This window comes from Phyllostomus hastatus, unplaced genomic scaffold (assembly GCF_019186645.2).
Source record: "Phyllostomus hastatus isolate PE091 unplaced genomic scaffold, TTU_PhHast_1.1 phas_scaffold_501, whole genome shotgun sequence".
NCBI classification, from domain to species: domain Eukaryota; kingdom Metazoa; phylum Chordata; class Mammalia; order Chiroptera; family Phyllostomidae; genus Phyllostomus; species Phyllostomus hastatus.
In genome coordinates this window covers 71,405,583-71,429,328 of record NW_025334033.1, presented here as the reverse complement: position 1 = coordinate 71,429,328, position 23,746 = coordinate 71,405,583, and the positions used below count along the sequence as shown (strand labels likewise).

The following is a 23,746-nucleotide window of genomic DNA, read 5'->3' as shown; positions in this document are numbered from 1 at the left end:
CAGGTGCGTCGCTGCCTGCACCCCCCCGCATTGGCAGAGGCCCCGTTCACACACCGCGTGGGTGTGCCGCCGTCCCAGGGGTCCCAGACACGCCGCACGCTGCCCGGCGGGTGGTGGCGTGCACCACGTCGCACACCTACACCTCCCCCACCCACCCCGGAGCTCACTTTCCCGGAAACACACTTCCTCCCAAGTGACGGGGGGAAGCCACCGTCAAAACCTCTCGGGAACCGACGGGCAGACGAACGAGCGTCGACACCACCGGGAGCCGCTGTTCACCCCGGTGTCACTTTCCCAGGGAGAGGACGACCTTCGGGTGACCTCGACAGCAGTCGGTGACCTGGAGCAGCCGGGGGTGTCCCGGGGCACAGGAACATCCCCAGCGGCCTCCATCCCGGCACTGCCCTCACGGAACCCCCTGGGGGGGTGGGGGGGGACGTGCTCCCTCCGGCTCCTGCCATTTCTCCCTGGGACTCATCTTTGGTGGCCGCGCTTCAGAAAAAACACAGTCCTCCCACTCTATTGCCCCATTTTGGGATACAAGCTGTTTGCCGGGTGGCTCCCGGTTAACCCCACACGCACCTACCGACCCCACGCTGGCCGATGCGGCCCGGCTGCCGGGGCGGAGTCCCCTCCCGCGGGCCGTGGCCCCAGGCCGCACGGCTCCCGGACACAGCCCCGGCCAGGCCAGCAGCCGGTCACTGCACAGCCCGCCCACTCGGCGAGGGGGGGGGCCCACTCGGCGTGCCTCCCCGCAGCACACGCAGCGGAGCCCTGGAGGGCGGCCGCCCCCGCGCTCTGCCCCGGGGCTGCGCCTGCGTGGCGGGGCAGCCGCACTGCCAGGGCCTGGGCCCCGTCACTGGGCACCAAGGGCTGGCAGCCCCGCAGCAGCCTCCCAGCCACTGCTGTTCAAGGAGCCAGACTTTCCAGGTGACGTTTTATTGGCGTTTCCATATTCCTCCACTTCAAGTTGGTATCGTGTCCCTTCTGTGGCCAAGGGCCGGCTGGCAGTCCAGGCAGGATGGGCCCTGTGGCCCCGGTGCACCAGGCCCCGCCTCCTCCCAGCGGCGCCCCTGCGGTGGCCCTGCGGCGGCAGGAGCCCAGGGCCCCAGGGAGAAGGGGCGGGACTCAGGTCGTTCACAGGCTTTCAGGCCCCGCCTCAGCTCCCGGGGGGGCCTGGGGTGCGGGCAGCGGGCGGGCCCCTATCTGCTGGCCGTCTTCCGCCCCGGGCTCAGCTTGCTCCAGAGCCGCGCCAGCGCCACCCTGCCCATGAAGAAGGTGATGGTGAAGTTGCGCCTGTACCAGTCCCTGCGGAGGAACAGGACAGCACGGTGACCCCCTGGACGCCCGGCCGGCAGCGGGGCGCCCCCCTCTTCCGCCACAGGAAGCCACCCCCCACCCCCTGCACCAGCACATGGCCAGGCTGAGGGGGCCCCGCCCCGGGTGCCCGGAGCCATGCAGACCCTGCCGGCTCCGCCGTCCCCGCTGGGTTTTGCTAAAGGCCCCAGAAGCCCGGGGCGAGCGGCACCCTCAGAGAGACCCGGTGACTGAGGTGGGGCTGGGGGGGACCAGGCTGGGGGGAACGGGGCTGCTCTGGCACCCCATCTGCGCGAGCAGCATGTGACAGAAGCGACCCATCGTGAGACGCTCGGTCACCCTGAGGGCCAGCACCTTACAGCGCCGCAGCCTCTCCCTCCAGCGACTCTTCAGCTTCCGTGTGAGTCGTCTCTGGAGAGCCCACTCCACGGCGCCTCCTTCCAATGCTGGGCCGGAGCGCCCGGTGGCAGGCGGCTCCGCTGCTGGGAGCCCAGCCCCACGGGCAGCCGTGCCCCGGGGCCGGCCACCCCACAGGCAGAACATGTCCCGCCTTCTCCAGAGATGGGCCACAGCACCGGCGTGGCTCCTGAGGGGGTCTGTGACCGACCGGCCCCCTAGACCCAGCCCCCGCTCCGCCCCCTCCTCGGGCTGACAACCCTCCGCACAGGCCGTCTGCCCGAGACATCCCAGGGAAATCTCTCCCGCCCCAACTCTAGTTCCTTGTTGGAACTGGATCCTCTGTCCTGCAGAATCCCCACCCTTGGGGGCTGCAGCCCCAGGCCATCGTCCTGGACACAGTCTCTGTGAACCCCCCACCCCCCCCACCCCATGTCCTTGCACCGTCTTCCGGAGGCCTGACTGGGCCCGGCCCCCCATCTCTGTACCAGCCCCGCCACCGGCGGTGCCCAGCCCTCCGCCCGCACCTCAGAGACACGGCCAGGAGATGAGCCGGGCGCAGGGCCCATGGCCTGCCCGTCCGTGCCGAGGTCCCCGTCAGCCATGAGGGCAGACCGGTGCCCAGGCCCTGAGCTCCTGCTCCAGCTGCCACCTCTTCCGGGGAAGTGCCCCTCGCCCGGCACAGGACCCCTGGACGGGCAGGTGCTCCCCGGGTCCCCTCCTCCACTTGCCCATCTCCAGAAGAGCCAGCTGACCGCCCCGAGGTCCCCCGCGCCTGTTGGTGTCACCCTGGTCGCAGGCGTGTTTCTGTGTCTCGTGCAGTTTTCATCCACTGAGGACGGTTTCTTCGGCGGCATCTCCGGCCCAAGGGAGCCCCTCCCATCAGCCCGTGGGAGACCACGGGGCCCCGGGGCCTCCCCCCTCTCAGACCCGAGAGATCTGGGCTCCTCTGGGGCTGCCCCTCCCCCGAGCCAGCTCTCCTCGGAGGGGAGTCTAGGCAACAGGGGCCGGCAAGTGGCTCTCAGCGCCGACCTGCTCTGAGGGTGCAAACCTGAGTTCACGGCGACCTGCGCCTCCGGCACGCACGTCCTCAGACTCAGGGTAAAAAGACCCTCCCCAGCGCGGACGCGGTTCTGCCATCTCCAGGAGAAGGAGAAAACGCATACCTGTTGTAATACATGTGCTTCTGGAAATTCTTGCTTAGAAACTCCTTGTAGAAGTCGGCCATTTCTTCAGCACTCAATGTCACTTTCTGACCTGAAAGTAAACGTCAACTTCAGCCTTAAGGGGAAGGAGCCCACACACAACTATCCATCTAACAGGTGAGTTTAGGCCCTGGCTGGTGCGGCTCAGTGGACTGAGTGCGAGCTGCGAAACAAAGGGTCACAGGTTTGATTCCCAGTCAGGGTTCAGGCCTGGGTTGCGGGCCAGGTCCCCCAGTAGGGGGCGTGTGAGAGGCAACCACACAGTGATGTTTCTCCCCCTCTCCTTCTCCTTCCTTTTCCTTCTGTCTAAAAATGAATAAAATCTTGAAAAATGAAAAAACAAAAAACAAGGTTGCAGGACACAAGACCAACACAAATACCAACTCTGTTTCTTTTTTTTTTTTTAAAGAACTCATCTCCCGGACACGACAGTTTGGCCCTCGGGTCCACCGGACACTGTCCTTGCAGGGCCTCCAGCTCCGTTTCCCTGGCGGCAGCCACACTCAGCGCCCCCCCCACCACCCCCGGCCCCCCAGGCCTCTGCTTCCAGGTTGTGGCCTGACCCCTGGGGCCTCGGGCGGCCCCCTCACACCAGAGAGCTCTGCACTGAGGCAGCGGAGCAGGCTGGGCGGTGGGGCCAGAGGAACTGGGACAAGAGGGCAGGGGTCCGGCGCCACAGACAGGTCAAAGGGCGTCCGCACCGGCACGTGGCTCCTCCAGAGATCAGTCGGGTCAGTCTGTTAGACTTTCCACAGCCAGGAGCCACGTGTCTAACTGTCTAATCCATAAACAACTGACTTTTAATAATTAGCTCTGACCCGTTTGGGGCATATTTGTATCACAGCGGACAGGAACCCAAGTGCGTTCTTCTGGGCCCAAGTAACTGGTTTCTACCACCTTATTTACTAAGCAAACCCCTCCCTCGAGTCTGCAGCCGACCCACCGTGTCCCCTGCCCACTGAGGGGGACAGCCCTGCCCACTGAGGGGGACAGCCTGCTCCTTCCCTCCCTCCCTGTCGGGTCACCGCAGCCGGTTGCCGTGCAACGGCCGACGATGCCGGCTCCCTCTCCCGAGCGCTTCCTGCAGCGCAGCCGCTCCTGCTCCATCACCAAGCTAACTTTTACCTCTCGGTAGCACCGGCCTTCAACGCTGCGGAAGGCAACGCCCTCGGTAGGAACGCCACGGCCACGACGCTGTGAACGGGACTCAGAACGCCCCCTCCCGCCCGCGAAGGGTGGTCTGTCTCCAAAGCAGCCCCCGCAGAGGCCCACCTGACCCCCCGACAGACCTAGGGGGCTGGGACTCTCTGACCTTGGCCCTGCTCCGTGCGGGTCCGTGGCCCCGGGGGCAGGAGGCCTTGCTCCTCAGCTCGGCCGGAAGGGCGGCGCAGGCGAGCTGAGAGCCAGAGCCGCTGGGGCGGTCCTCCGGACCGACCCCGCAGGCCAGAGCCGAGGGCCCTGCGCTCCAGCACCGCAGCTCTAGTTAAACGACCCGCCCCCCCCGCCCCCCGCGAATGGGAAAGGAACAGCGCCCCCGCGTGGGCCGCTCGGGAAAGAAAACGGGTACACCGGCGAAGGGCTCAGCCCAGGGCCAGGACTGGAACCTGAGCCGCCCCGCCCCCCCCAGGGGCCGCGCCAGCCACGGAGCCCAGCACGGGGGTCCCTCTGTGCCCCTGCCCTTCGCTCTGGAGGGGCCTGGGCGAGGATGAGGAAGGGCCGGCGCCCTGGCCCATGGTTCCGGATTTTTCATCGGGAAGTTTTTCTGGGGAGGTCACAAACGAGCCAGGACCACCAGAGGGAGCGGGCGGAGGGCGGACCCTGGCCGGCCCCCGGGCTCCGCCCCTTCCCGCCGCCTCACTAGGCCCCTCCCCCAGGAAACAGACGGAGCGGACTGACCTGACTCCGCTCTCAGTCCCAGGCCTTTAGCTTTCAGTCGCGAGTGAATGAACTCTTCCTTTTCCTGAAAGAGACGACATCGGGGTGCGCTTCTGTCTCCCCGTCTCCCCGGCCAGGACTCAGCGCCGTGGGGGGGGCGGGGGGGCGGGCGCGGTTCCCGGGGAAATGGCCTCTCAAAGCCCTCGCCCACCCTCTGACCGTGGTCGCGAGTTCCCTGCTTGAGGCAGGGCTTGAAGATGAGCTGTCGGCACGCTCAGGTGGGGGCGGGGGGGGGGGGCACTGTCTGTCCACAGACTCGCAGAGCCAGAGGCGCCCGCCCCGCTCCACACAGCCCGCCCGAGCGGGTGACCCCCGAAACCCCTAGTTCTCCCGCTGGACCGGAGCAGCTGCCCTCGTCCCCCGTGCAGTCCGTTCACGCGTGTGCTGCGGGGGGGGGGGGACTGAGCGCCCGGGGGGCACGAGGACGCACCCCGGAAGCCCTCCTCCTCTCCGGGACCCCCAGTGGCCAGGGGTCCGGTTCCGGCTCAGCTGCTCCCTGCCCTCCTCCAGAGTCTCGGGGTTTGCGGCCCCACGGCTGATCAGTGCGTTCTAGGTGCAGCTACAGGCTGACTTAAAAAGTATACGCAGCCCGGGCTGTGTGGCTCAGGGGACTGAGCGCCGGCCTGCGAACCGGAGAGTCGCGGGTTCGATTCCCAGTCAGGGCACTCGCCTGGGTTGCAGGCTGGGTCCCAGGTAGGGGGCACGCCAGAGGCAACCACACACGGATGTTTCTCTCCTTCCCTTTCTCCCTCCCCCGCTGCCTAAAAATAAATAAACACAAGCTTTAAAAAAGGAAACCTCAGCCTCGACAAAAATGGCACAAAGTCCGCGCACACATCCACCCACGCACAGGCGTGCGGGGGAGGGCGGGCTGAGACACGGACATGGGTATCAGCAGGTTCTTGGAAACCAGGCACGCGCGCGCAGCAAACCCGTTCTGCCGGTGGCCCGCGGTAAACAAGAGCTGGGTGCGCGGAGGTGGGGCCACGGGCTTTCCAAGAACCTGCGGTGACCGTGGTGACCGGGAGCAAAGCGAACACTGGGGACTTGGCGCCCCCTGGTGGCCGCCCGTGTTACTGCTCGTCCCCAGGGGACACGGACCCTCACCTTGCGAAAGGTCACGTTCTGGTTCGCCCAGAACCGCTGGTTCCACTCCTGGGTTTCTTGTCTTAATTCTCTGAGCTTCTGTTCCGCGGCCGATTCGTCTTCGGGGATGTAAAAGTGGACGGGCCGCAGGTTGGACAGCTTGTCTGGCGGTCCGATCCAGTCACGGTGAGACTTGCTCGGGGGGCGGAACCCGGAGGCCTGCGACCAAACGCGGGGTCAGCGGCAGCCAGACCGACCCCCCGGCGCTGGGAGCTCGCAGCCCGGGCTGACGGGAGGTCCTGGGGAGCCCCCGTCCCGAAGGACGTGCACATCCCCACCACAGCGGATGGATTCAACACGCGGGCGGGAGCGGCTCGGCTCTGACACCAGACGGGAGCCTTTGCCCCGCACGCAGACGTCTCCTCCCGGCGGAGCCCAGACTAAGCGCAAGACCGCGGTCTGTGAAACCTGCGAGCCGCAGAAGACGGCACGCCTGGGGTGAGGCCGACTCCTTCAACACCAAAACCAGTCCGGCGGACGGGGCGCCGCCGGAGTGGAGGTGTCCGCTCCCAGACGCACACGGCGAAGCCAGGAGGACGAGCCACAGGCGGGGGTCGGGAGAGGGGGACACGCGCAGACCCACAGGGGCGCTTGTTTCCAGGACACGCACGGTCCTCTGGAAACTCGGAGAGAAAACAGACGACCCAGCTAGAAACAGGCAGGGAGTCTCTGGACGGCTGGCTCTGCCGTCCCCAGGACCCCGCTGCCGCCCGCAGTCATGATGTGACCCTCACACCGGGGCAGTGTGTCCTGAGCCGGGCGAGGCGGCCCCGACGCCAAAGGCTTCCTGCCGAACCTGGGCACAGACAGCAAGCTCTGCACCTGCATTTCGGCCCCCGCTCCAAGATCCACGGGATGCCGCCAAAACCCTGTGCCACAGCAAGAAGGCAGGGTGCGGGGTGGGGGCAGCCTTGGGGGTCTGCCTTCCCCTTCCAGCCTGGAAGTGTCACAGAGATGGCATTGCCTCCGGCCAGGCAGAGCTGACCATCAAGCTGCCAGATGGACACACATTCGAGTTCCCCAACCGCCTCAACCTGGGGACCATCAACTACATGGGGGCAGCAGGCCACCTCAAGGTCCAGCGTGTGAGCTTTGGATGAGGCCCGCCAACAGCCCATAGTCCCCAACGAGGGCAGCTGTCTCTGCAGGAGCAAAAAAAAAAAAAAGAAAGAAAGAGGCAAACTATCAAATGCAAGTCTCTGAGAACATACAAACACGAGCACACAAAAACATGCTCAGCATCATCAGTCACTACGGACACACAAATCAGAACCCCAGGGACAAACCACCACACTCCTGCTGCCGCGACTACAAGACAAAAACAAGCCCACACCAGCGGGCGCTGTGCAGGGCGGCCGCGGCCGCGCTCCCACACGAGGCGGCCCAGGGCGCACAAACGGCGCGGCCGCTTTGGGCCCGAGGCTGGCCGCCCACCGCCACACTGCGCACCCCGACACGCAACCCGGCCACCCTCCCGGGCCGCTACCCCAGGCGAGCGCTCCCACGGAAGCTTGTGCGTGAGCGATTCAAGTGGCTTTTTTCACGACCACCCCAATCTGGGGGCGTCCCCCCTCCGGTGCGTGAGGGGCGGGCGCGAGGACACCGCTCAGCCACGGAGAGAGGGGGGGCAGGGCGGGGGGGGGAGGGCAGTGCATTGCACCGCGCAGGCGTCCGTGTGACCCTTCCCCAGCGACTCCGCGGGACGGAGGGGCCGGGGCAGGTCGAAGGGGTCTCCGGGGGGTGAAAACGTCCCATGACTTGAGCTGCGTTGCGTGTGTGTGTCAGGAGCGAGTTTTAGTGAGTGTGAACTGGATTTCAACTGGCCCGACTTTAAACTTATTTTTTAAATTTTATTTATCTACTTTTAGAGAGAGGAGGAGGAAGACAGAAAGAAAGGAGAGAAGCATCAGTCGGTCACCTCTCACACGCCCCCCCAACGTGGGACCTGGCCCGCAACCCAGGCACGTGCCCTGACTGGGAATCGAACCAGTGACCCCTTGGGTCGCAGGCCGACACTCAGTCCACTGAGCCACACCAGCCACGGCTGACACTAAAGTTAAAAGGTTACTCGGTTAATCAGAGGACCACCTTTCCACTTGTCCTCTGAAGGATCGACGTGACCGAAGTTCACAGGGGAACACACAGCTCACGTCGGAAGTCTCTCCACTTCGTCTTCTGAAGAGCAAGCCCTGCCGAGCACCTGGGGGGGTCGGGGCTGCTCCCTGAGCCCCCCCTCCGGGGGCCACGACGGAGCTGCGCAGCACCAGGCAGGGGCGAGCCGCTGACCCACGCACAGCGTGTGGACAAAGCCAGGGACCAACGAGGGCAGACCATGTGGCCCCACCTGTGTGACGTTCTGGGCCAAGTGCCCAGACCAGCGGCTGCCCGGGGAGAGGGGCGAGGGGCCTGGAGGCACTGTCCTGACCCCACTGGGGTGGGGGCTGGGAAGATCTACACACGAGCCAGACGCATCGGATGCACCTCACAGCGGGTGTAGTCACTTCACCGCATGTAAACCACCCCTTGATAAAGTCGATTAAATGCACATCATCTTCAAGAAGCTTGATTTAGATCAACGACTTGGTGGGCAAAGATGCGAAGTTTACAGATATGGCAACGACTGATGAACTAGCCTCAGAGCGCTCAGGAGTTCTGAGTAGGCCAGAAGTCCCCACCATCAAGAGTGCTGTCTGCAAACTCAAAGGGTCACCGGTTCGATCCCCAGTCAGGACACATGCCTGGGTTGCCGGCCAGGTGCCAGTAGGAGACGCCTGGGAGGCAACCACACATTGATGTTTCTCTCCCTCTCTTCCTCCCTCCCTTCCCCTCTGTCTGAAAATAAGTGAGACCCTTAAGGGAAGGAGTGCCCTTCCACAGCTGCTAGTCTTGGTGAGTTTGTTTCCGCTCCGCCCTTTCCGCAGACTCAAGGTCGTCCCACGCCATCGGCACCCCGGTCTGGTGGCTCCACAGGCCTCCTGCGGTGTCACTGAGAAGTGACGCTGGGCCCGAGAGGTGCGGCCCGAGCGGAAAGGTCCGGACGAAGGGCTGACATGGCCCCGAGGGCAGGAAGGAGGCGCCCTTCCTGAGTGACAGGGCCCAGGCGGGGCCACCGCCCGCTCAGACCCGGAGCTCCTCGGACGGGCGGGGACCAGCCCGGTCCGCTCCGCGCGAGAGCCCTGATCAGGAGGTGCGGGCGGGTCTGCCCTCTGTGCGTCTGCACGTCACCAACCATCCTTCCGAGGACGGTGTCCAATCACATCTCCCTGTTGGCTTGTGAAACAAAAGCGCTTTTCAAAATTGCCCTCTGCAACCTTTTCTGGACCTTTCTCCCCCAGGCCCTTCTCAGGAACCCAGGGCGATGCCCCCAGAGGCCCCCAGCGGGCAGCGGCAGAGCTGGCCGGGCCCACCGCGTGGGCTCCCGTCAGGACGGGGCTCCTGCCCTGCACCCGCCCGGAGAGGTCAGCCCTGCCAGCAGCAAGGGGCGGAAGGGAAGATCCCCCCACCCCCATCAGTGCTGTTTACCTGGTTTCCACGGTCCCAGACCACTCCCAGCCCCCGCCCCTCACAGGTCCCCACCAGGAATAGTTACAGGGGCCGCCCCGGCAGTTCTGGCCTCCGCCGGCCTCTCCCGGCCCCCAGCACATCCAGGGCCCGAGCGAGCATGTCACCGTCCTCAGCTTCCCTCACAGCTGGGAGGGCTGTTCCCCTGGGCTCCCCGTAAAGAGCTCCCTGGCCTCTGTTCCCCAAGAACTGCTATTTCAAAGAGAGAAGGGACTTGGGGGATGAGGGGAAGAAAGTCCTTTGTGAAAGGAAATGCCACTTTGAAGTGTGAATAATTACTGTAATTTAGTTCCTGCAGCAGGAGCTGCCCCGAGGTGGGGGGCAGGAAGGAGGGTAGGCCGCCCAAGACCTGCTGCAACCTGACAGCTCCGGCCGCTCCTCCCAACCCCACGGGTGGGGCAGCGGTACATGCTCTCACCTGTCCGAGGGCCCCTGTGGGGCTGCGCCTGGGAGCTGAGCTTCCAGGATTTGCCTCTACCTGTAACCCACCGGCTCCTCCTGTGCAGCCAGGGGCCGCCAGGCTCCCGTCCCTCGCTCCACCAAAGGCCCCGGAGGCCCCCAGCACACGCCCACCCCGGGGCTGCCCCTTCCAGAAGCCAGGATTCAGGGTGGGGACCTGTCTCCGAGCCCTCTTTCCCACAAGTGCCCGAGCACAGCACCGAGATCACCCGAGTCCCAGCACCAGGCGAGGGCAAGAGGAACGGAACCAGCCAAACGGAGTGTTCAAGGGCGTCCCTGGTCCCAGTCCCCGACTCCTCGGAGGGGGGAGCTGAAAGCCTCTCCCTCCGGAGGGCTGGAGACGCCCAGACAAGCCAGCACACCCCGCAAAGGGCGGGCACCTCGGGACCAGGCTGACTCCACACCAGGGGTGCAAGCCCGGTTCAGTGTCGGAAAAGCAACCGGTCCCGCCGGGACCCCACACCGCCAAGGAGCAGTCTTCTCAGGGAAGGGAAAGAAAGTAGGGTGCGAACGAGAACAAGGCTCCCGGACACGGCCGTCAACTCGCAGGGGACGCAGGGTCCGAGGGACACGCTAGGTCACACCACGGGGGCTCTGGAAGGGCACACCCTTTCCCTGCCCCGAACGAACTGCTTTTTAAAAGAAAGAAGGGGATGGAGTCGAAACCTAGAGACGAAGAGAAATAAAAGCACACGAACCAATCATAACATGCAGACCTTTCCCCACCCCGATGAAAGCAAAGCGTAGAAGAAAACGGTCCCGCCCTGGCCAGGGCGGCTCAGTGGGCTGAGGGTTGCCCTGTACACCGAAAGGTCACTGGTCCAATTCCCAGTCAGGGCACAGGCCTGGGCTGTCAGTTTGATCCCCAGTTGGGACACGTGGGGAGGCAACCGATCTATGTTTCTCTCACATAGATGCTTGTTTCTCTCTTAAATGAGAATAAAACAAACTTTAAAAAAAAGCCATTCCTGACATTTCTAAGACAACCACATTTCTAAGACAACCCAAAAAATCTGAGCACGGCCGTTTGCTGGAATTAAGGAACCACTATCATATTTTTAGGTGTGACAATGGTATTCTGTTTGCATATCTGTTCTAAGCCCCTACCTTTCAAAGGTACTGAAATAACTGCAAACGAAGTGCAGTGTCTGATAACTGCCGCTGAGTGACCGAGGCGGGGTACGGGGTGCGGGGTGCGGGGTGCGGGACAAGGGTCAGCATGAGGTACAGGGCACCTGTCGGTCACGGCAGAAGCGGGTACTGGACACGGAGCAGTGCTCTGTGCTCGTCAGTCTCTGCACACACTTTCAGAGGATCCCGAGTGGCGGGGAAGGAAAGTCCGTGAGCCCGTGAAATTCTGCACGGAGACAGAGCGCGCGGCTCGTGTGCCGCTCCACTGGGCGAGGCTACGGCTCACCGCCGACCCGGCAGACCTCCGGAGACAGAGTCCGGTGGAAAAGAAAGGAACCCCTTACTCAACGGCAGGTTCCTGCCTAAAACACCTGGGTGACGACGGTCGCGGGAGGAGAAGTCCGTCCGCGGATGGATCAGGAACAGCTGTTCGGGAATCACAGCGCGCAAGTCCTGGAACCAGGCAACACGGGAACGAACGCCCGCCCGCAGCGCTGGCCGCCGTCCCGGGGCTTTGGGGACCGCGGCAAGCGTCTGCCTCGGAGCCGGTCCCTCCGAGACGCCCGAAGAGAAGCCACCCCGTCACCTCCGCCAGCACAGCCCAAGGTCGCGCCAGGAAGCCCTTCTCGCACCCAGGTGTCGTGAACGTGGGTGGCCGAGCAGGTCTCCTCGCTGCCCAGCTCGGCGTCTCTCGGCAGCCGCTGCCCCCGGCCGCAGCGCCGGCCCCACGGGCCCCACTGACACGCCCCGCAAAGGGGAAGGAACCGCCTGCCCCCACCCCCCGCCATGCTCCCGGAGGGCATGGCCTTCCGAAGTCCTCTCCCAGAATGCCATGCGCGCCCCAAGCCAGTGGGCGTGCCCCGCCCTCCAACCCCCCCCCCCAGGCCAGCGTGTCCCCTCCCAGCGGCCGGGCGCGCTCAGCAGGGGGCCGGGTCTGCGGTCACCCCTGCGCAGTGCAGACCCCTCCCCCGCCCCCTGGGGTGGGGGGCGCCCCGTTACAGCCACGCGAGAGCCCTGGGCACCGCCAGGCACGTCACCCGACGGCTCTGGGACCCACATTCCCCATCACCCTTACGACGACGACGGAGTCGAACACGGTTTTTGAAGTCTTCCCCTCCCGGCTTTAATTTCTCCAACTATTTACTGAAACCCCAGAAATGCCACGCTAACTTTAAAATCCCGCGAGACCTCTCGCTGGTGTCTCGTTTACTTGGAGTCCCACCTTCCGCCTCAGGATGTGTAGCCTACACTTCGGGGTTTGCAGAGCGCTCTCCGCACCGAAGATCGGAGCAAAACACGGGATCGGCACTTCCGTTCTCTGTTACCTGGGAGTGAGTGCTACCTCTCCACGCGGAGGGCCCGCCTCTTTGTTCTTTCTGATGCAGAAGTTACTAGAAGAAAAAGTGCATTCCCTCTCCGCTGGGCGTGACCGTTGCACGCACACACACTCCTTGTGCTCAGGCGGAGAGATCTTGGGAAAGCCCTCGGTCTCCCCGTCCCCGAGCTGCCTCCCCTAGGAAACGAGGGCGGCCAGCGCAATGCCCGCACGGAGCCCTGAGGGCCCGTAAGTCCAACCATGTGGGCCTCTCGGAGCAGCACCTGCAGGTGCCCGATGAACATTAACCGTCGCCACAAAGGTCAGCGAACCCAGACAGGCAAATGTTCGAGTGTCCAGTGGCACTCCAACCCAAGAGGCGAGGAGACTCGCCCTTCAAGCCCTGGCTTTACACCTCGATGAACCTGGGGCGGGGTGGGGGAGGGGAGGGGGGACTACACGAGCGGTGGAAACTGATAGGTAAGCAACTGCACGGTGCCCAGCCCACATCCCGAGGCACCCACATCAGAATCCTGGGTGGCGGGGGAGCCCTGTGGTTTTCTTTTCTTTTTTAAGGTTTTATGTGTCCTGGCTGGTGTGGCTCAGGGGAGTGAGCCCCGGCCTGCGAAGTGAAAGGTCACCGACTCGAATCCTAGTCGGGGCACGTGCTTGGGTTGCGGGCCAGGTCCCCGGTGGGGGAGTGCGAGAGGCAACCAACTGATCTGATGTGTTTAAATAAACATGAGTTGTATTTACGTTTAGAGAGAGGGAGAAAGAAAGGGAGAGGAACGCACGCCCCCAACTGGGCACCTGGCCCGCACCAGGCATGTGCCCGATGGGGAATCGACCGGCAACCTCACAGCTCACAGGCGGGCGCTCCATCCCCTGAGCACCGCAGCCAGGGCGGCCCCGCGGCTTCCAAAGTCTTCCCCGTGATCCAGATGTGCAGACAGGTTTAGAGACCAATGACGTTAGGCTGCACAGAGGAGGGGTCAGCAGGCAGGAAGCAGCTCGAGAACACTTCACTGGGAGCTGAGACCGCGAGCCCAAGCCCAGGTTCTGCAACACTTTTCTGGCAGAAACCGGGACCCCGCTGGAGGCACACAAAGATGGGGCAGAGGGGCAACACCAGCGGCCCCAGGCGAGAACCGCCCTTTTCGGCCCCTGCTGTATCCAGGATGAGGGGGCCCCCCTAAAACACATCACCAGTGCCATCGTCATGCTGAAGCTGGGGGGCAGCAGTTCCACCTTCGCGGGGTTGCGGCCCGACAGGTGCGCAGCGCTGGCTCCCCGCGCTGGACTGCGATGGCCGACGGCGGAGGGGGGCTCCTCCTGGGGACCAGCACCCCTCGAGGGCGGTGCTGTCTGCCCGCCAGAGTGCTCCCAGTACCTGCTCGGGCTTCTCTGCCCCAGGAGTGACGTGCTGGGTGGGATGATACCGTACACACAGGTCAGAGCTGCCACCCCGTGTCAGGGACCCAGCCAGGGGCCCAGGGTCTGGGGGGCCCGTTGCCCTGGTAACGCCTCCTCTAAACTCTCACCTAGACAGACTTTCAAAGCCACATTTGTACAAGAAGGTTAGTAACAACAGACCAAAAGGCACGGAAACTCACAGACAGACACACTTTGGAATTCTTAAAACGGGTTGTACCCTTCTTTAATGATTGTTGCAACCGAGCCTTCCAGCCCCCCGCGTTAGCCCGTCAGCAAACTCGGTGTTTGGGTGCTTTGTTTATCTGTTTCATCAGCCAGCACTTAAGGCGGCCGCTGGGATAAAGGTCTCCGGCTCCCCGAAAACACAACCTGCTCCCCCGGAAGTGCGACTCACGGAGCCCGCCTGACGGGCGCGGGCCTCGGCGACTCTGGCCAGGATCACGCGCATGAGCGCAGTTTCCAAAGAAGAAAGAGGTGTCAACGTCGAGTCCTACAAAACACGACGACAAAGTTTGCCGGCGCTTGAAGAAAAGCACCAACGGGAATGAGCTGAAAGGTCCAATAGTGTTTTATTCTATTTAATTCAAAGGTTTAATTTTCACCGTTACCCAATGGTGACTGTTGCTGCATCCCTAGAGGGCACAGCATTGACCCAGTACTGCCGCCTAGAAGCCTGTAATGCCGGCATGCGTTTTGAATAATTTCCCTCAGTTACATTCACAGGAAAAGAGTACCTGGTAAAATGTCTTAATAAAGAATGATCCTGGGGAGACGGAAGATGGCGGCTTTGCTCTAGGCAGCGTTTTTCTCGGCTTCTGTGAAGAGGAGGGAAACTGGCAGATCGGTGGAGAGGCAGAGCAAGTGGGCTGGGTTACCGAATCACTTTTGAAAGCAGGACATCGGGGATTATTGCGATCACTGGAAAACCAGGCGGTAGGGAGACTGCTTCGGGACAAAAGGGACCCGGGGATCAGCGCGGGGTCTGGGGGTGTGCAGTCCCCAGGCCCGGTGCTCCGGGGTCTGCCCCAGGGCTCCCGGGAGAGGGGAGTCGCTGCTCCCTCCACCAAATACGGGGGTTGAGCAACTCCAGGGGAGAACGTGTTGCTTGAAGGCACAGATTGGCCAGTTGGTCTGGGAAGAAATCGCCCAGGGACTATGAACACCCACCTAGAGACCTGGGAGAAGTGAGGGCCCCCAGCCAACACGACCGCCCCTGGTCGGGAAAGGCGCCAACACCCCTGGCCCAGGTGGGATGCGGATCGGTGGAAAACAAAGAGATGGGAAGGACTCCGCTCGCACCCCATCAGGAGGCCTGACTCGCGCGCTGTGAACTCGGAAGAGTCTCGGCGTGGCGCTTAGGGCGATCTTAGAGCCCGAATCTCAAAAGTTTGGCGGAGGGGCGCACACTTTTACGATTCCCAGGGAGGGCGCAGTGAATGCCAAAACATCTCTGGGTGTCTCTGAGATCACAGAGCTGGAACCCTGCAGGACCCCGGAGTCCGGGAGAACGCGGCAGTGAGCTCTAGAGAGTGAGTGTGTTCGGGAGCGCCCAGGGTACCTGACAGTCTTGCTGGGATCTGGCTGGAAGAGAGAGAAGCATTTCAGAGGTCCCTCAGCCAGCTGAAGCCAGCAAGGTCAGAAACACTGGTCTGGCCAGTTAGAAACCAACAAGAGGGTTTTCTTTTTTTGTTTTGTTTTGTTTTGTTTTGTTTTGTTTTGGTGATTGTTGTTGATTGATTGATTTTATCTTGTGTTTCATGTGACATTTTATTTTTCAATTCTTATTCTTTTTATACCTCGCAATCCCTTATGTTTCTCTTCCATTCATCCTAATATTATTCTTTCCACTCCAAATTTATCTCTCCTGCACTTCATCTTCTGCTTTTCTTTTCTTTCCTTTCTTTTTTTCAATCTTACAAGTTACTGTAAATTTGTATTATCTTTTTCTCACTTTTCTGACATTTTTTATTTTAATAGTATTTTGGTATTCTTTTTCTTCTGTATAATCTTCTTTGCTTGGCTGGTTATACTGTCATTTGGTAGGTTCCCCCTGGTATCTCAGTCACAATGTGTTGATAATTTACTATTCTTCATCTGTGTTCCATTAATACACCTCTCAAGGTTCTATACTCTTTATTCTTGTTATCTAGATCTCATCAATTCTGCCACAAGACTGTCACTTTACTATTACTGTTAATAAGACCTAGTTCATACAATTGTAAATACTACTCAATACCCCTACCTGATCTCAGCCCACTTTGCAATTTTCTGAACTATACTATTGTGGAGGTTGTCTCTATTCTTTTACTCACTACTCCTATATACTAATCTTTAGTCCAACCCTACCTTAGAATCTGACCTCCCACAGCCTCACAGCTTTCTAGATCCAACTAACAATCCTCTCGTCCCCAATAAGAGTCTTACCTTCTTTCCATCCTTTCTAAAACATGGATAGTGGGGTGGAGGATCACAGTTAACACTATAAGGAGCCAAAGGGTAACCCATCTCTTCTCTACTGGCTGCTAAAGTAGATATCATAGTAGACTGTATTGCTGTCTTAAACCATTTCGCTTAACTCCTCCAACTGATCACAAAAAAAGAGTAGGGGGAAGCTGTGAACACCAGGATACACGAAGGAGATTGCACCACTGAATCTCACAAATATTCTACCACAGAAGTTCACACCATAATTTCAGGGAACCAAAACAGATCAATTTAAGAAACAGAGGCTAACAAGAAGAAACCCACGAACAATGAGAAAACAAAGAAACAACCCCCAATTGAAGGGAAACAAGGAAGCCTCAGGAAAAATGCTAAATGAAATAGAGGCAACTCAACTATCTGATAGTGAGTTCAAAACAATGACTACCAGGAAGTTCAATGAACTCACAATGAGCTATCAGAAATTAGAGGGAAACTACATCAACCTCACTGCAAACTATATAAACATGAAAAAGGAAATAGAAACTCTCAACAAAGGTCAAGAGGAAATGAATACAATTTCTGAACTGAAGAACACAGCAGAAGGAATGAAAAGCAGGATCGATGAAGCAGAAGATCGGATTAGCGAGCTGGAGGACAAAGTAGAAAACAGCATCCAGAAAGAGCAGGAAAAGGAAAAGAGGCTCAGAAAGAATGAAGAGGGATTAAGAGAAATGCAAGACAATATGAAACATAATAATATCCGTATAATAGGGATACCAGAAGCAGAAGAAGAGCAAGGGATAGAAAACCTAGTTGAACAAGTAATGAAGGAGAACTTCCCTAATTCAATGAGAGAAAAAGTCACACAAATCCAGGAAACACAGAGAGTCCCAATCAAGAGGAATCCAAAGAGACCCACCTCAAGACACATCATAATTAAAACGGCAAAATTTCAAGACAAAGAGAGAATCTTAAAGGCAGCAAGGGAGAAACAGGAAGTAACATACAAGGGAGCCCCAATAAGGCTAACAGCCGACTTCTCAATGGAAGCACTTCAAGCCAGAAGAGAATGGCAAGAAATACTCCAGGTAATGAGAACCAGAGGTCTGCAACCAAGGCTGCTATGTCCAGCAAGGCTCTCAATCAGGAAAGAAGGCCAAATAAGAAGCTTCCCAGACAAAAGAAGTCTAAAAGAATACACCTCGACCAAACCAGCTCTGCAAGAGTTCCTAAAGGGACTTCTTTAAGGAAGGGAAGGAAAGAAAAAGAGAGAGAGAGGAATCCACATACATAAAAGAAAATGAATAAGTACCTATCAATAATAACCTTAAACGTAAATGGATTAAATGCTCCAATCAAAAGACATAGAATAGCTGAATGGATAAGAAAAAATGACCCACGTATCTGCTGTCTACAAGAGACCCACCTCAGGATAAAAGACCTGCATAGGCTGAAAGGGAAGGGCTGGAAACAAATCTTCCAAGCAAACAGACAGGAAAAAAAGCAGGGGTAGCAATACTCATATCAGACAAAATAGACTTCCAAAAAAGGTCCATAAAGAGAGACCCAGAAGGTCACTTCATAATACTGAAGGGAAGAATCTATCAAGAAGACATAAATATTGTAAATATATATGCACCCAACATAGGAGCACCCAAATACATAAAGAAAATATTAGAGGACTTTGCCGCGGCCCGGCCGCAGCGGGGTCCAGGGGTTCCTGAAAGGTGGGTGAGGCGTCGGCGACGGGAGACAGACGACAACACGCCTCAGAGAACGGTGACGCTCTGTTCCGTTTATTGCGAGTGCAAGCAGGTTTTTATACTTTCATTTTTAGCAGTGATTGACATTTGCGATTAGGTGAAGCAGAAAAAAATTTAATACAAAGGTAACCAGGAAAAATACAAAAATTCCCATAGATTTAGTTATATTAAACAAAGATTATTTTAACCAGGAGAGCCATAAATCAGACAATTAGAAATAGCTGTACGTACAGAGTTTGAATGTCTTATTGTTTATTAAAGTTCTCAGAATTTGTCATGGGGGCAAAAGGATACGCTAAATTGAATAGAGGTTATAGGAAATTTATTATAAGGCCTTTGTGATGTCTAACTTACCTATTTACCTTTTCTGTTTAAAATATTTCTCTATGTACCATGGACTCTAACTCCCTGGTAACTGTTTCTACGTGCTTAATTTATAATAGTTAACCAGCTTTTCTTATTTCTTTGCCTGTCTAATTCTATTTGATATATATTCCTATTCAAGGTAAAGGCGGGGCTGTTACTCCAACAACTTTTAGACACTCAGGGGCTATTTCATTAGAGGGGATTTTATTCTTTGGTCAAGAAATTATTTTATACAACTTCATTGGAATTATGCGAATTAATAAACCTGAGATGCAGATATCTGACAATCCCACCACCTTTTAATCTCCAAAACAAACATATAAGGAGAGATAAACAGGAAATTCAGCTACAATAAACTCTTTTTATTTCTTAATTAATAAACACCAGGGAGGTCTGCTTCGAGCTAGCCTTTCCATGAAATTTAGACTATTATAAAGCACTTGAATTTCATCCTTATTGACCATTCTAATGCCACCCTCATTATATGCTCCTGTATAAGGCAATGGGAGATCTGGAACTCTCTGGAAACCATTAGCTCCTTTTGGGGGATACCATAATTAGCCATTAATCCAATATGCTACCCAGGAGTATCCCTGGGCTGTGGGTAGGGGTCTATATAATTTTTTTCTTGTTTTCTTGAAAGACTCTTTGTATCTATGGGTAAGGAACAGGCATGGGAAAGTCCGCCAATAACTCAGCCTGTTGTAACTGATTTATGAATTCTTTTATGGGAACAATCAGGGATAATTTTTTACTCGGGTTTATAAACTCCTTGTTTAAAACAATCTGGGCATGATTCAATAGTCTCGGGAGAACTAGTTGTCCCTTCAGAATTTCCCTCAAAATCAATCATTGACTCTCTTCGAGACTCTTTCTTCTCATGGCCTGTTCTTATGGGAATCAGGGTACAAAGAAAGACCATGATTAATATTAGCAAGGAAATTAAGAGCAATCCCCAGAAAAATTACCGCCCCCCTTTGTATGCCACGCTCTCTTCCAGGAAGATGGATTCCTTGAATGCCCTCTTTCCACGTTCGGACCTTGTCAAAAAACATGGTTGGAAGAGGGCGTGGCAGGACTTCAAGAAAGATATGGACAGCAACACAATTATAGTGGGAGATTTTAACACCCCACTATCAAAAATGGACAGATCTTCTAAACAAAATATCAACAAAGATATTGTGGCATTGAACAATACCCTTGATGAAATGGACTTCACTGATATATACCGAGCCCTCCATCCAAAAGAAGCTAAATACACATTCTTTTCAAATGTACACGGAACATTCTCAAAGATAGACCACATGATAGGACACAAAACAAGCCTCAAGAATTTCAAGAAAATTGAAATCATACCAAGCATTTTCTCAGACCACAAGGGACTGAAGCTAGAAACCAACTCCAAGGAAAAAAACCAAAAACTCAAAATCATGGAGATTAAATAGCATGCTATTAAACAATGAATGGGTCAAGAATGATATTAGGGAATCAAAAGGTTTCTGGAAACAAATGAAAATGAACTCACAACAACCCAAAACTTACGGGACACAGCCAAGGCAGTCCTGAGAGGGAAGTTCATAGCGATACAGGCCCACCTAAAAAGGTTAGAAACATTCCAAACAACCTAACTCTACATCTACAAGAACTCTAGGAACAACAACAAAGGCAGCCCAGAGCAAGCACAAGGAAGGAAATAACCAAGATCAGAGCACAATTAAATGACATAGAGACTAAAAGCACAATTCTAAGGATCAATGAATCCAAGAGCTGGTTCTTCAAAAAGATAAACAAAATCAACAAGCCTTTAAGCAGCATCAAGAAAAAAAAGACAGAAGACCCAAATAAACACAATCAGAAATGAAAGAGGAGAGATTACAACAGATCCCACAGAAATACAAAGGATTGTAAGAAATTACTACAAAGAACCATATGCCAAGAAATTTGAAAACCTAGGTGAAATGGACAAATTTCTAGAAAAATATAATCATCCAAAACTCAATGAAAAAGAAGCAGAAAGCCTGAACAGACCAATAACAACAAAAGAAGTTGAAGCAGTAATAAAAAAAACTCCCAACACACAAAAGCCCGGGACCAGATGGTTTCACAGGGGAATTCTACAAAGCATTTAAGGAAGAGCTAACCCCTATCCTTCACAGACTATTCCAAAAAATCCAAAAAGATGGGAGTCTCCCAAACTCTTTTTATGAGGCCAACATCATCCTAATTACAAAACCAGGTAAAGACACAACAAAGAAAGAAAACTTCAGGCCAATATCACTGATGAACATTGACGCTAAAATCCTCAACAAAATACTGGCAAACCGCATCCAACAATACATTAAAAAGATCATACACCATGACCAAGTGGGATTCATTCCAGGGATGCAAGGATGGTTCAATATTCGCAAGTCAGTAAATGTAATACATCACATAAACAAAAGCAAAGACAAAAACAACATGATCATATCAATTGATGCAGAAAAAGCATTTGATAATGTACAGCACCCATTCATGATAAAAACACTCGGCAAAGTGGGAATAGAAGGAGCGTTCCTCAACATAATAAAGGCCATATATGAGAGACCTTCAGCCAACATCATTCTCAATGGGCAAAAACTAAAATCTTTCCCACTATGATCAGGAACAAGACAAGGTTGTCCACTTTCACCACTTCTATTCAATATAGTACTGGAAGTTTTAGCCACAGCAATCAGACAAGAAAAAGAAATAAAAGGCATCCAAATCGGAAAGGAGGAAACAAAACTGTCACTGTTTGCAGATGACATGATAGTATACAAAGAAAATCCTATTGACTCTACCAAAAAACTGCTTGACCTAATAAATGAACTTGGCAAAACAGCGGGATACGAAGTCAATATCCAGAAATCAAAGGCATTTCTGCACACCAACAATGAAACAGCAGAAGCAGAGATCAAGGAAAAAATTCCATTTGAAATAGCAAAAAGAAAAAATAAAATATCTAGGAATAAACCTAACCAAAGAGGTAAAAGACCTGTATTCAGAAAACTATATAACACCCAGGAAAGAAATCAAGGAAGACACAAACAAATGGAAACATATACCGTGTTCATGGATTGGAAGAATTAATATCATCAAAATGTCCATACTACCCAAAGCAATTTACACATTCAATGCAATTCCCATTAAAGTACCAATGGCATATTTCACAAACATAGAACAAACACTTCAAAAATTTATATGGAATCATAAACGACCCCGAATAGCTGCTGCAATCTTCAGAAAGAAGAGTAAAGTAGGAGGGATCACAATACCCGACACTAAACTGTATTACAAGGCCACTGTAATCAAAACACCCTGGTACTGGCATAAAAACAGGCACATAGACCAATGGAACAGAACAGAGAGCCCAGAAATAAACCCAAGTCTCTATGGTCAATTAATATTTGACAAAGGAGGCAGCGACATAAAATGGAGTAAAAATAGCCTCTTCAACAAATGGTGTTGGGAGAACTGGACAGCCATGTGCAAAAAAATGAAACTTGAGCACCAACTCACACCATATACAAAAATAAATTCAAGGTGGATAAAAGACTTAAATATAAAACGTGACACCATTAAAGTCCTAGAGAAGAACGTAGGTAGGAAAATCTCAGATATTTCACGCAGAAACTTTTTTACTGATATGTCCCCCAGTGCAAGGGACATAAATGAAAGAATAAACAAATGGGACCTCATCAAAATTAAAAGCTTCTGCACAGCTAAAGAAAACAGTATCAAAATTAAAAGAGAACCAACTGTATGGGAAAACATATTTGCCAATGATACCTCAGACAAGGGTTTAATCTCCAAAATATATAGAGAACTTACACGACTGCACTCTAAGAAGACAAGGAATCCAATTAAAAAGTGGGCAAAGGACTTGAACAGACACTTCTCCAAGGAGGACATACAGAGGATCCAAAGACACATGAAACGATGTTCAATATCGCTAGCTATCAGAGAGATGCAAATTAAAACCACAATGAGATACCACTTCACACCAGTCAGAATGGCCGTCATAAACAAAGCAACAAACAACAAGTGTTGGAGGGGTTTTGGAGAAAAGGGGACCCTAGTGCACTGCTGGTGGGACTGCAGACTGGTACAACCACTATGGAAAGCAGTATGGAACTTCCTCAGAAAACTAAAAATGAAACTGCCTTTTGACCCTGCAATTCCACTGCTGGGACTCTATCCTAAGAACCCTGAAACACCAATCCAAAAGACCCTATACACCCTGATGTTCATAGCAGCACAATTTACAATAGCTAGATGCTGGAAGCAACCAAGATGCCCATCAGTAAATGAATGGACCAAAAAACTATGGTACATTTACACAATGGAATTCTATGCAGCAGAAAGAAAGAAAGAACCTCCTACCTTTTGCAACAGCGTGGATGGAGCTGGAAAACATTATGCTAAGTGAAACAAGCCAGACAGTGAAAGACAAATACCATATGCTCTCACCTTTAACAGGAACCTAAACAACAAGACAAACGAACAAGCAAAATATAACCAAAGACACTGAAATAGAGGACAGGCTGACAGTGACCAGAGGGGAGAGGGGAGGGAATTTCAGGGGAAAAGGGGAAGGGTTCACGGGAACAAACTTAAAGGACACAAGGTCATAAACTAAAGGGAGGGTGGAAATGCAAGGAAGGTGGGGAGGGGTGGGAGGGGGGCTGGAGTGGGAGTAAAAGGGAGAAAACTACTTGAACAATGATTAAAATAAAATTTTAAAAAATCAAAAAAGAAAAGAAAGAAAAGCACCAACGTTTTCTTGGCACTAAAAATCTTAACGAAATCAAAACACAGACAAAAACAAACAAAAAACACACGCTGTGCGCCTTAAGAGTTCATTAAGGAACAGTTTCCCTCGAGGAGGAACGAGGCACGTACCAACCGCCAGCTGGCCTGCGACAGCAGCAAGCCCGTCACCCGCACGGGCGCGGCGGCCCCGCTCCCCGGCCCAAGGGGCGGACCCGGGGGCGCAGCGGCCGCAGCAGCGGGGCGCGTCGCGTTCCGGAGGCACAGGTGTCCCAGGGGCCGCCTGAGCGGGCACCCCTCCCGGCCCAACCCCTCCGGGAACCCCACTTACCCGGCCGGGCGCCGCATCCCTGCACTCGGCGCCGCGCTCGGGGGCGAGCCGACAGCCGCAGTCGGAGAAGGCGCGGCTCAGAGGAGCGCGACGGCTTTTGCCCAGGGTCCGCCAGGCTGCCATGGCCCGCGTCCCCCGGCTCCCACTGCGCAGTCGCGACAGCGCGGCGGGCTGC

General features: G+C 55.3%; 1 protein-coding gene across 4 annotated transcripts; it reads right to left on the bottom strand.

The window, feature by feature from the left end:
- Positions 1–923: 923 nt before the first annotated feature.
- Positions 924–23,746, bottom strand: LOC123808122 (cytochrome c oxidase assembly factor 8). 4 transcript variants are annotated; one of them, XM_045822482.1, is made up of 7 exons: positions 23,572–23,746; positions 14,634–14,714; positions 14,294–14,389; positions 5,961–6,158; positions 4,815–4,878; positions 2,880–2,970; positions 924–1,263 (listed from the first exon to the last, which is right to left on the bottom strand). In XM_045822482.1, exons 1-7 carry the CDS (start codon positions 23,692–23,694, stop codon positions 1,203–1,205), a joined length of 714 nt encoding a protein of 237 aa, XP_045678438.1. In that variant the 5' UTR covers positions 23,695–23,746; the 3' UTR covers positions 924–1,202. The 4 variants fall into 4 exon arrangements, with proteins under 4 accessions (XP_045678438.1, XP_045678437.1, XP_045678440.1 ...); XM_045822481.1 differs by having other exon boundaries at positions 924–1,308; positions 23,572–23,743; XM_045822484.1 differs by lacking the exons at positions 14,294–14,389; positions 14,634–14,714 and having other exon boundaries at positions 924–1,304; positions 2,878–2,970; positions 23,572–23,742.

What these genes read in the sequence shown, in the direction of transcription:
- LOC123808122 (XM_045822481.1), bottom strand. Translation starts at nt 23,694, where the DNA reads ATGGCAGCCTGGCGGACCCTGGGCAAAAGCCGTCGCGCTCCTCTGAGC. An exon ending in GGGATGCGGCGCCCGGCCGG is followed by an intron (nt 14,715 to 23,571) that starts GTAAGTGGGGTT and finishes TCCTCTTCACAG; the next exon opens with AAGCCGAGAAAAACGCTGCC. An exon ending in AGAACGTGACCTTTCGCAAG is followed by an intron (nt 4,879 to 5,960) that starts GTGAGGGTCCGT and finishes CGTCTCTTTCAG; the next exon opens with GAAAAGGAAGAGTTCATTCA.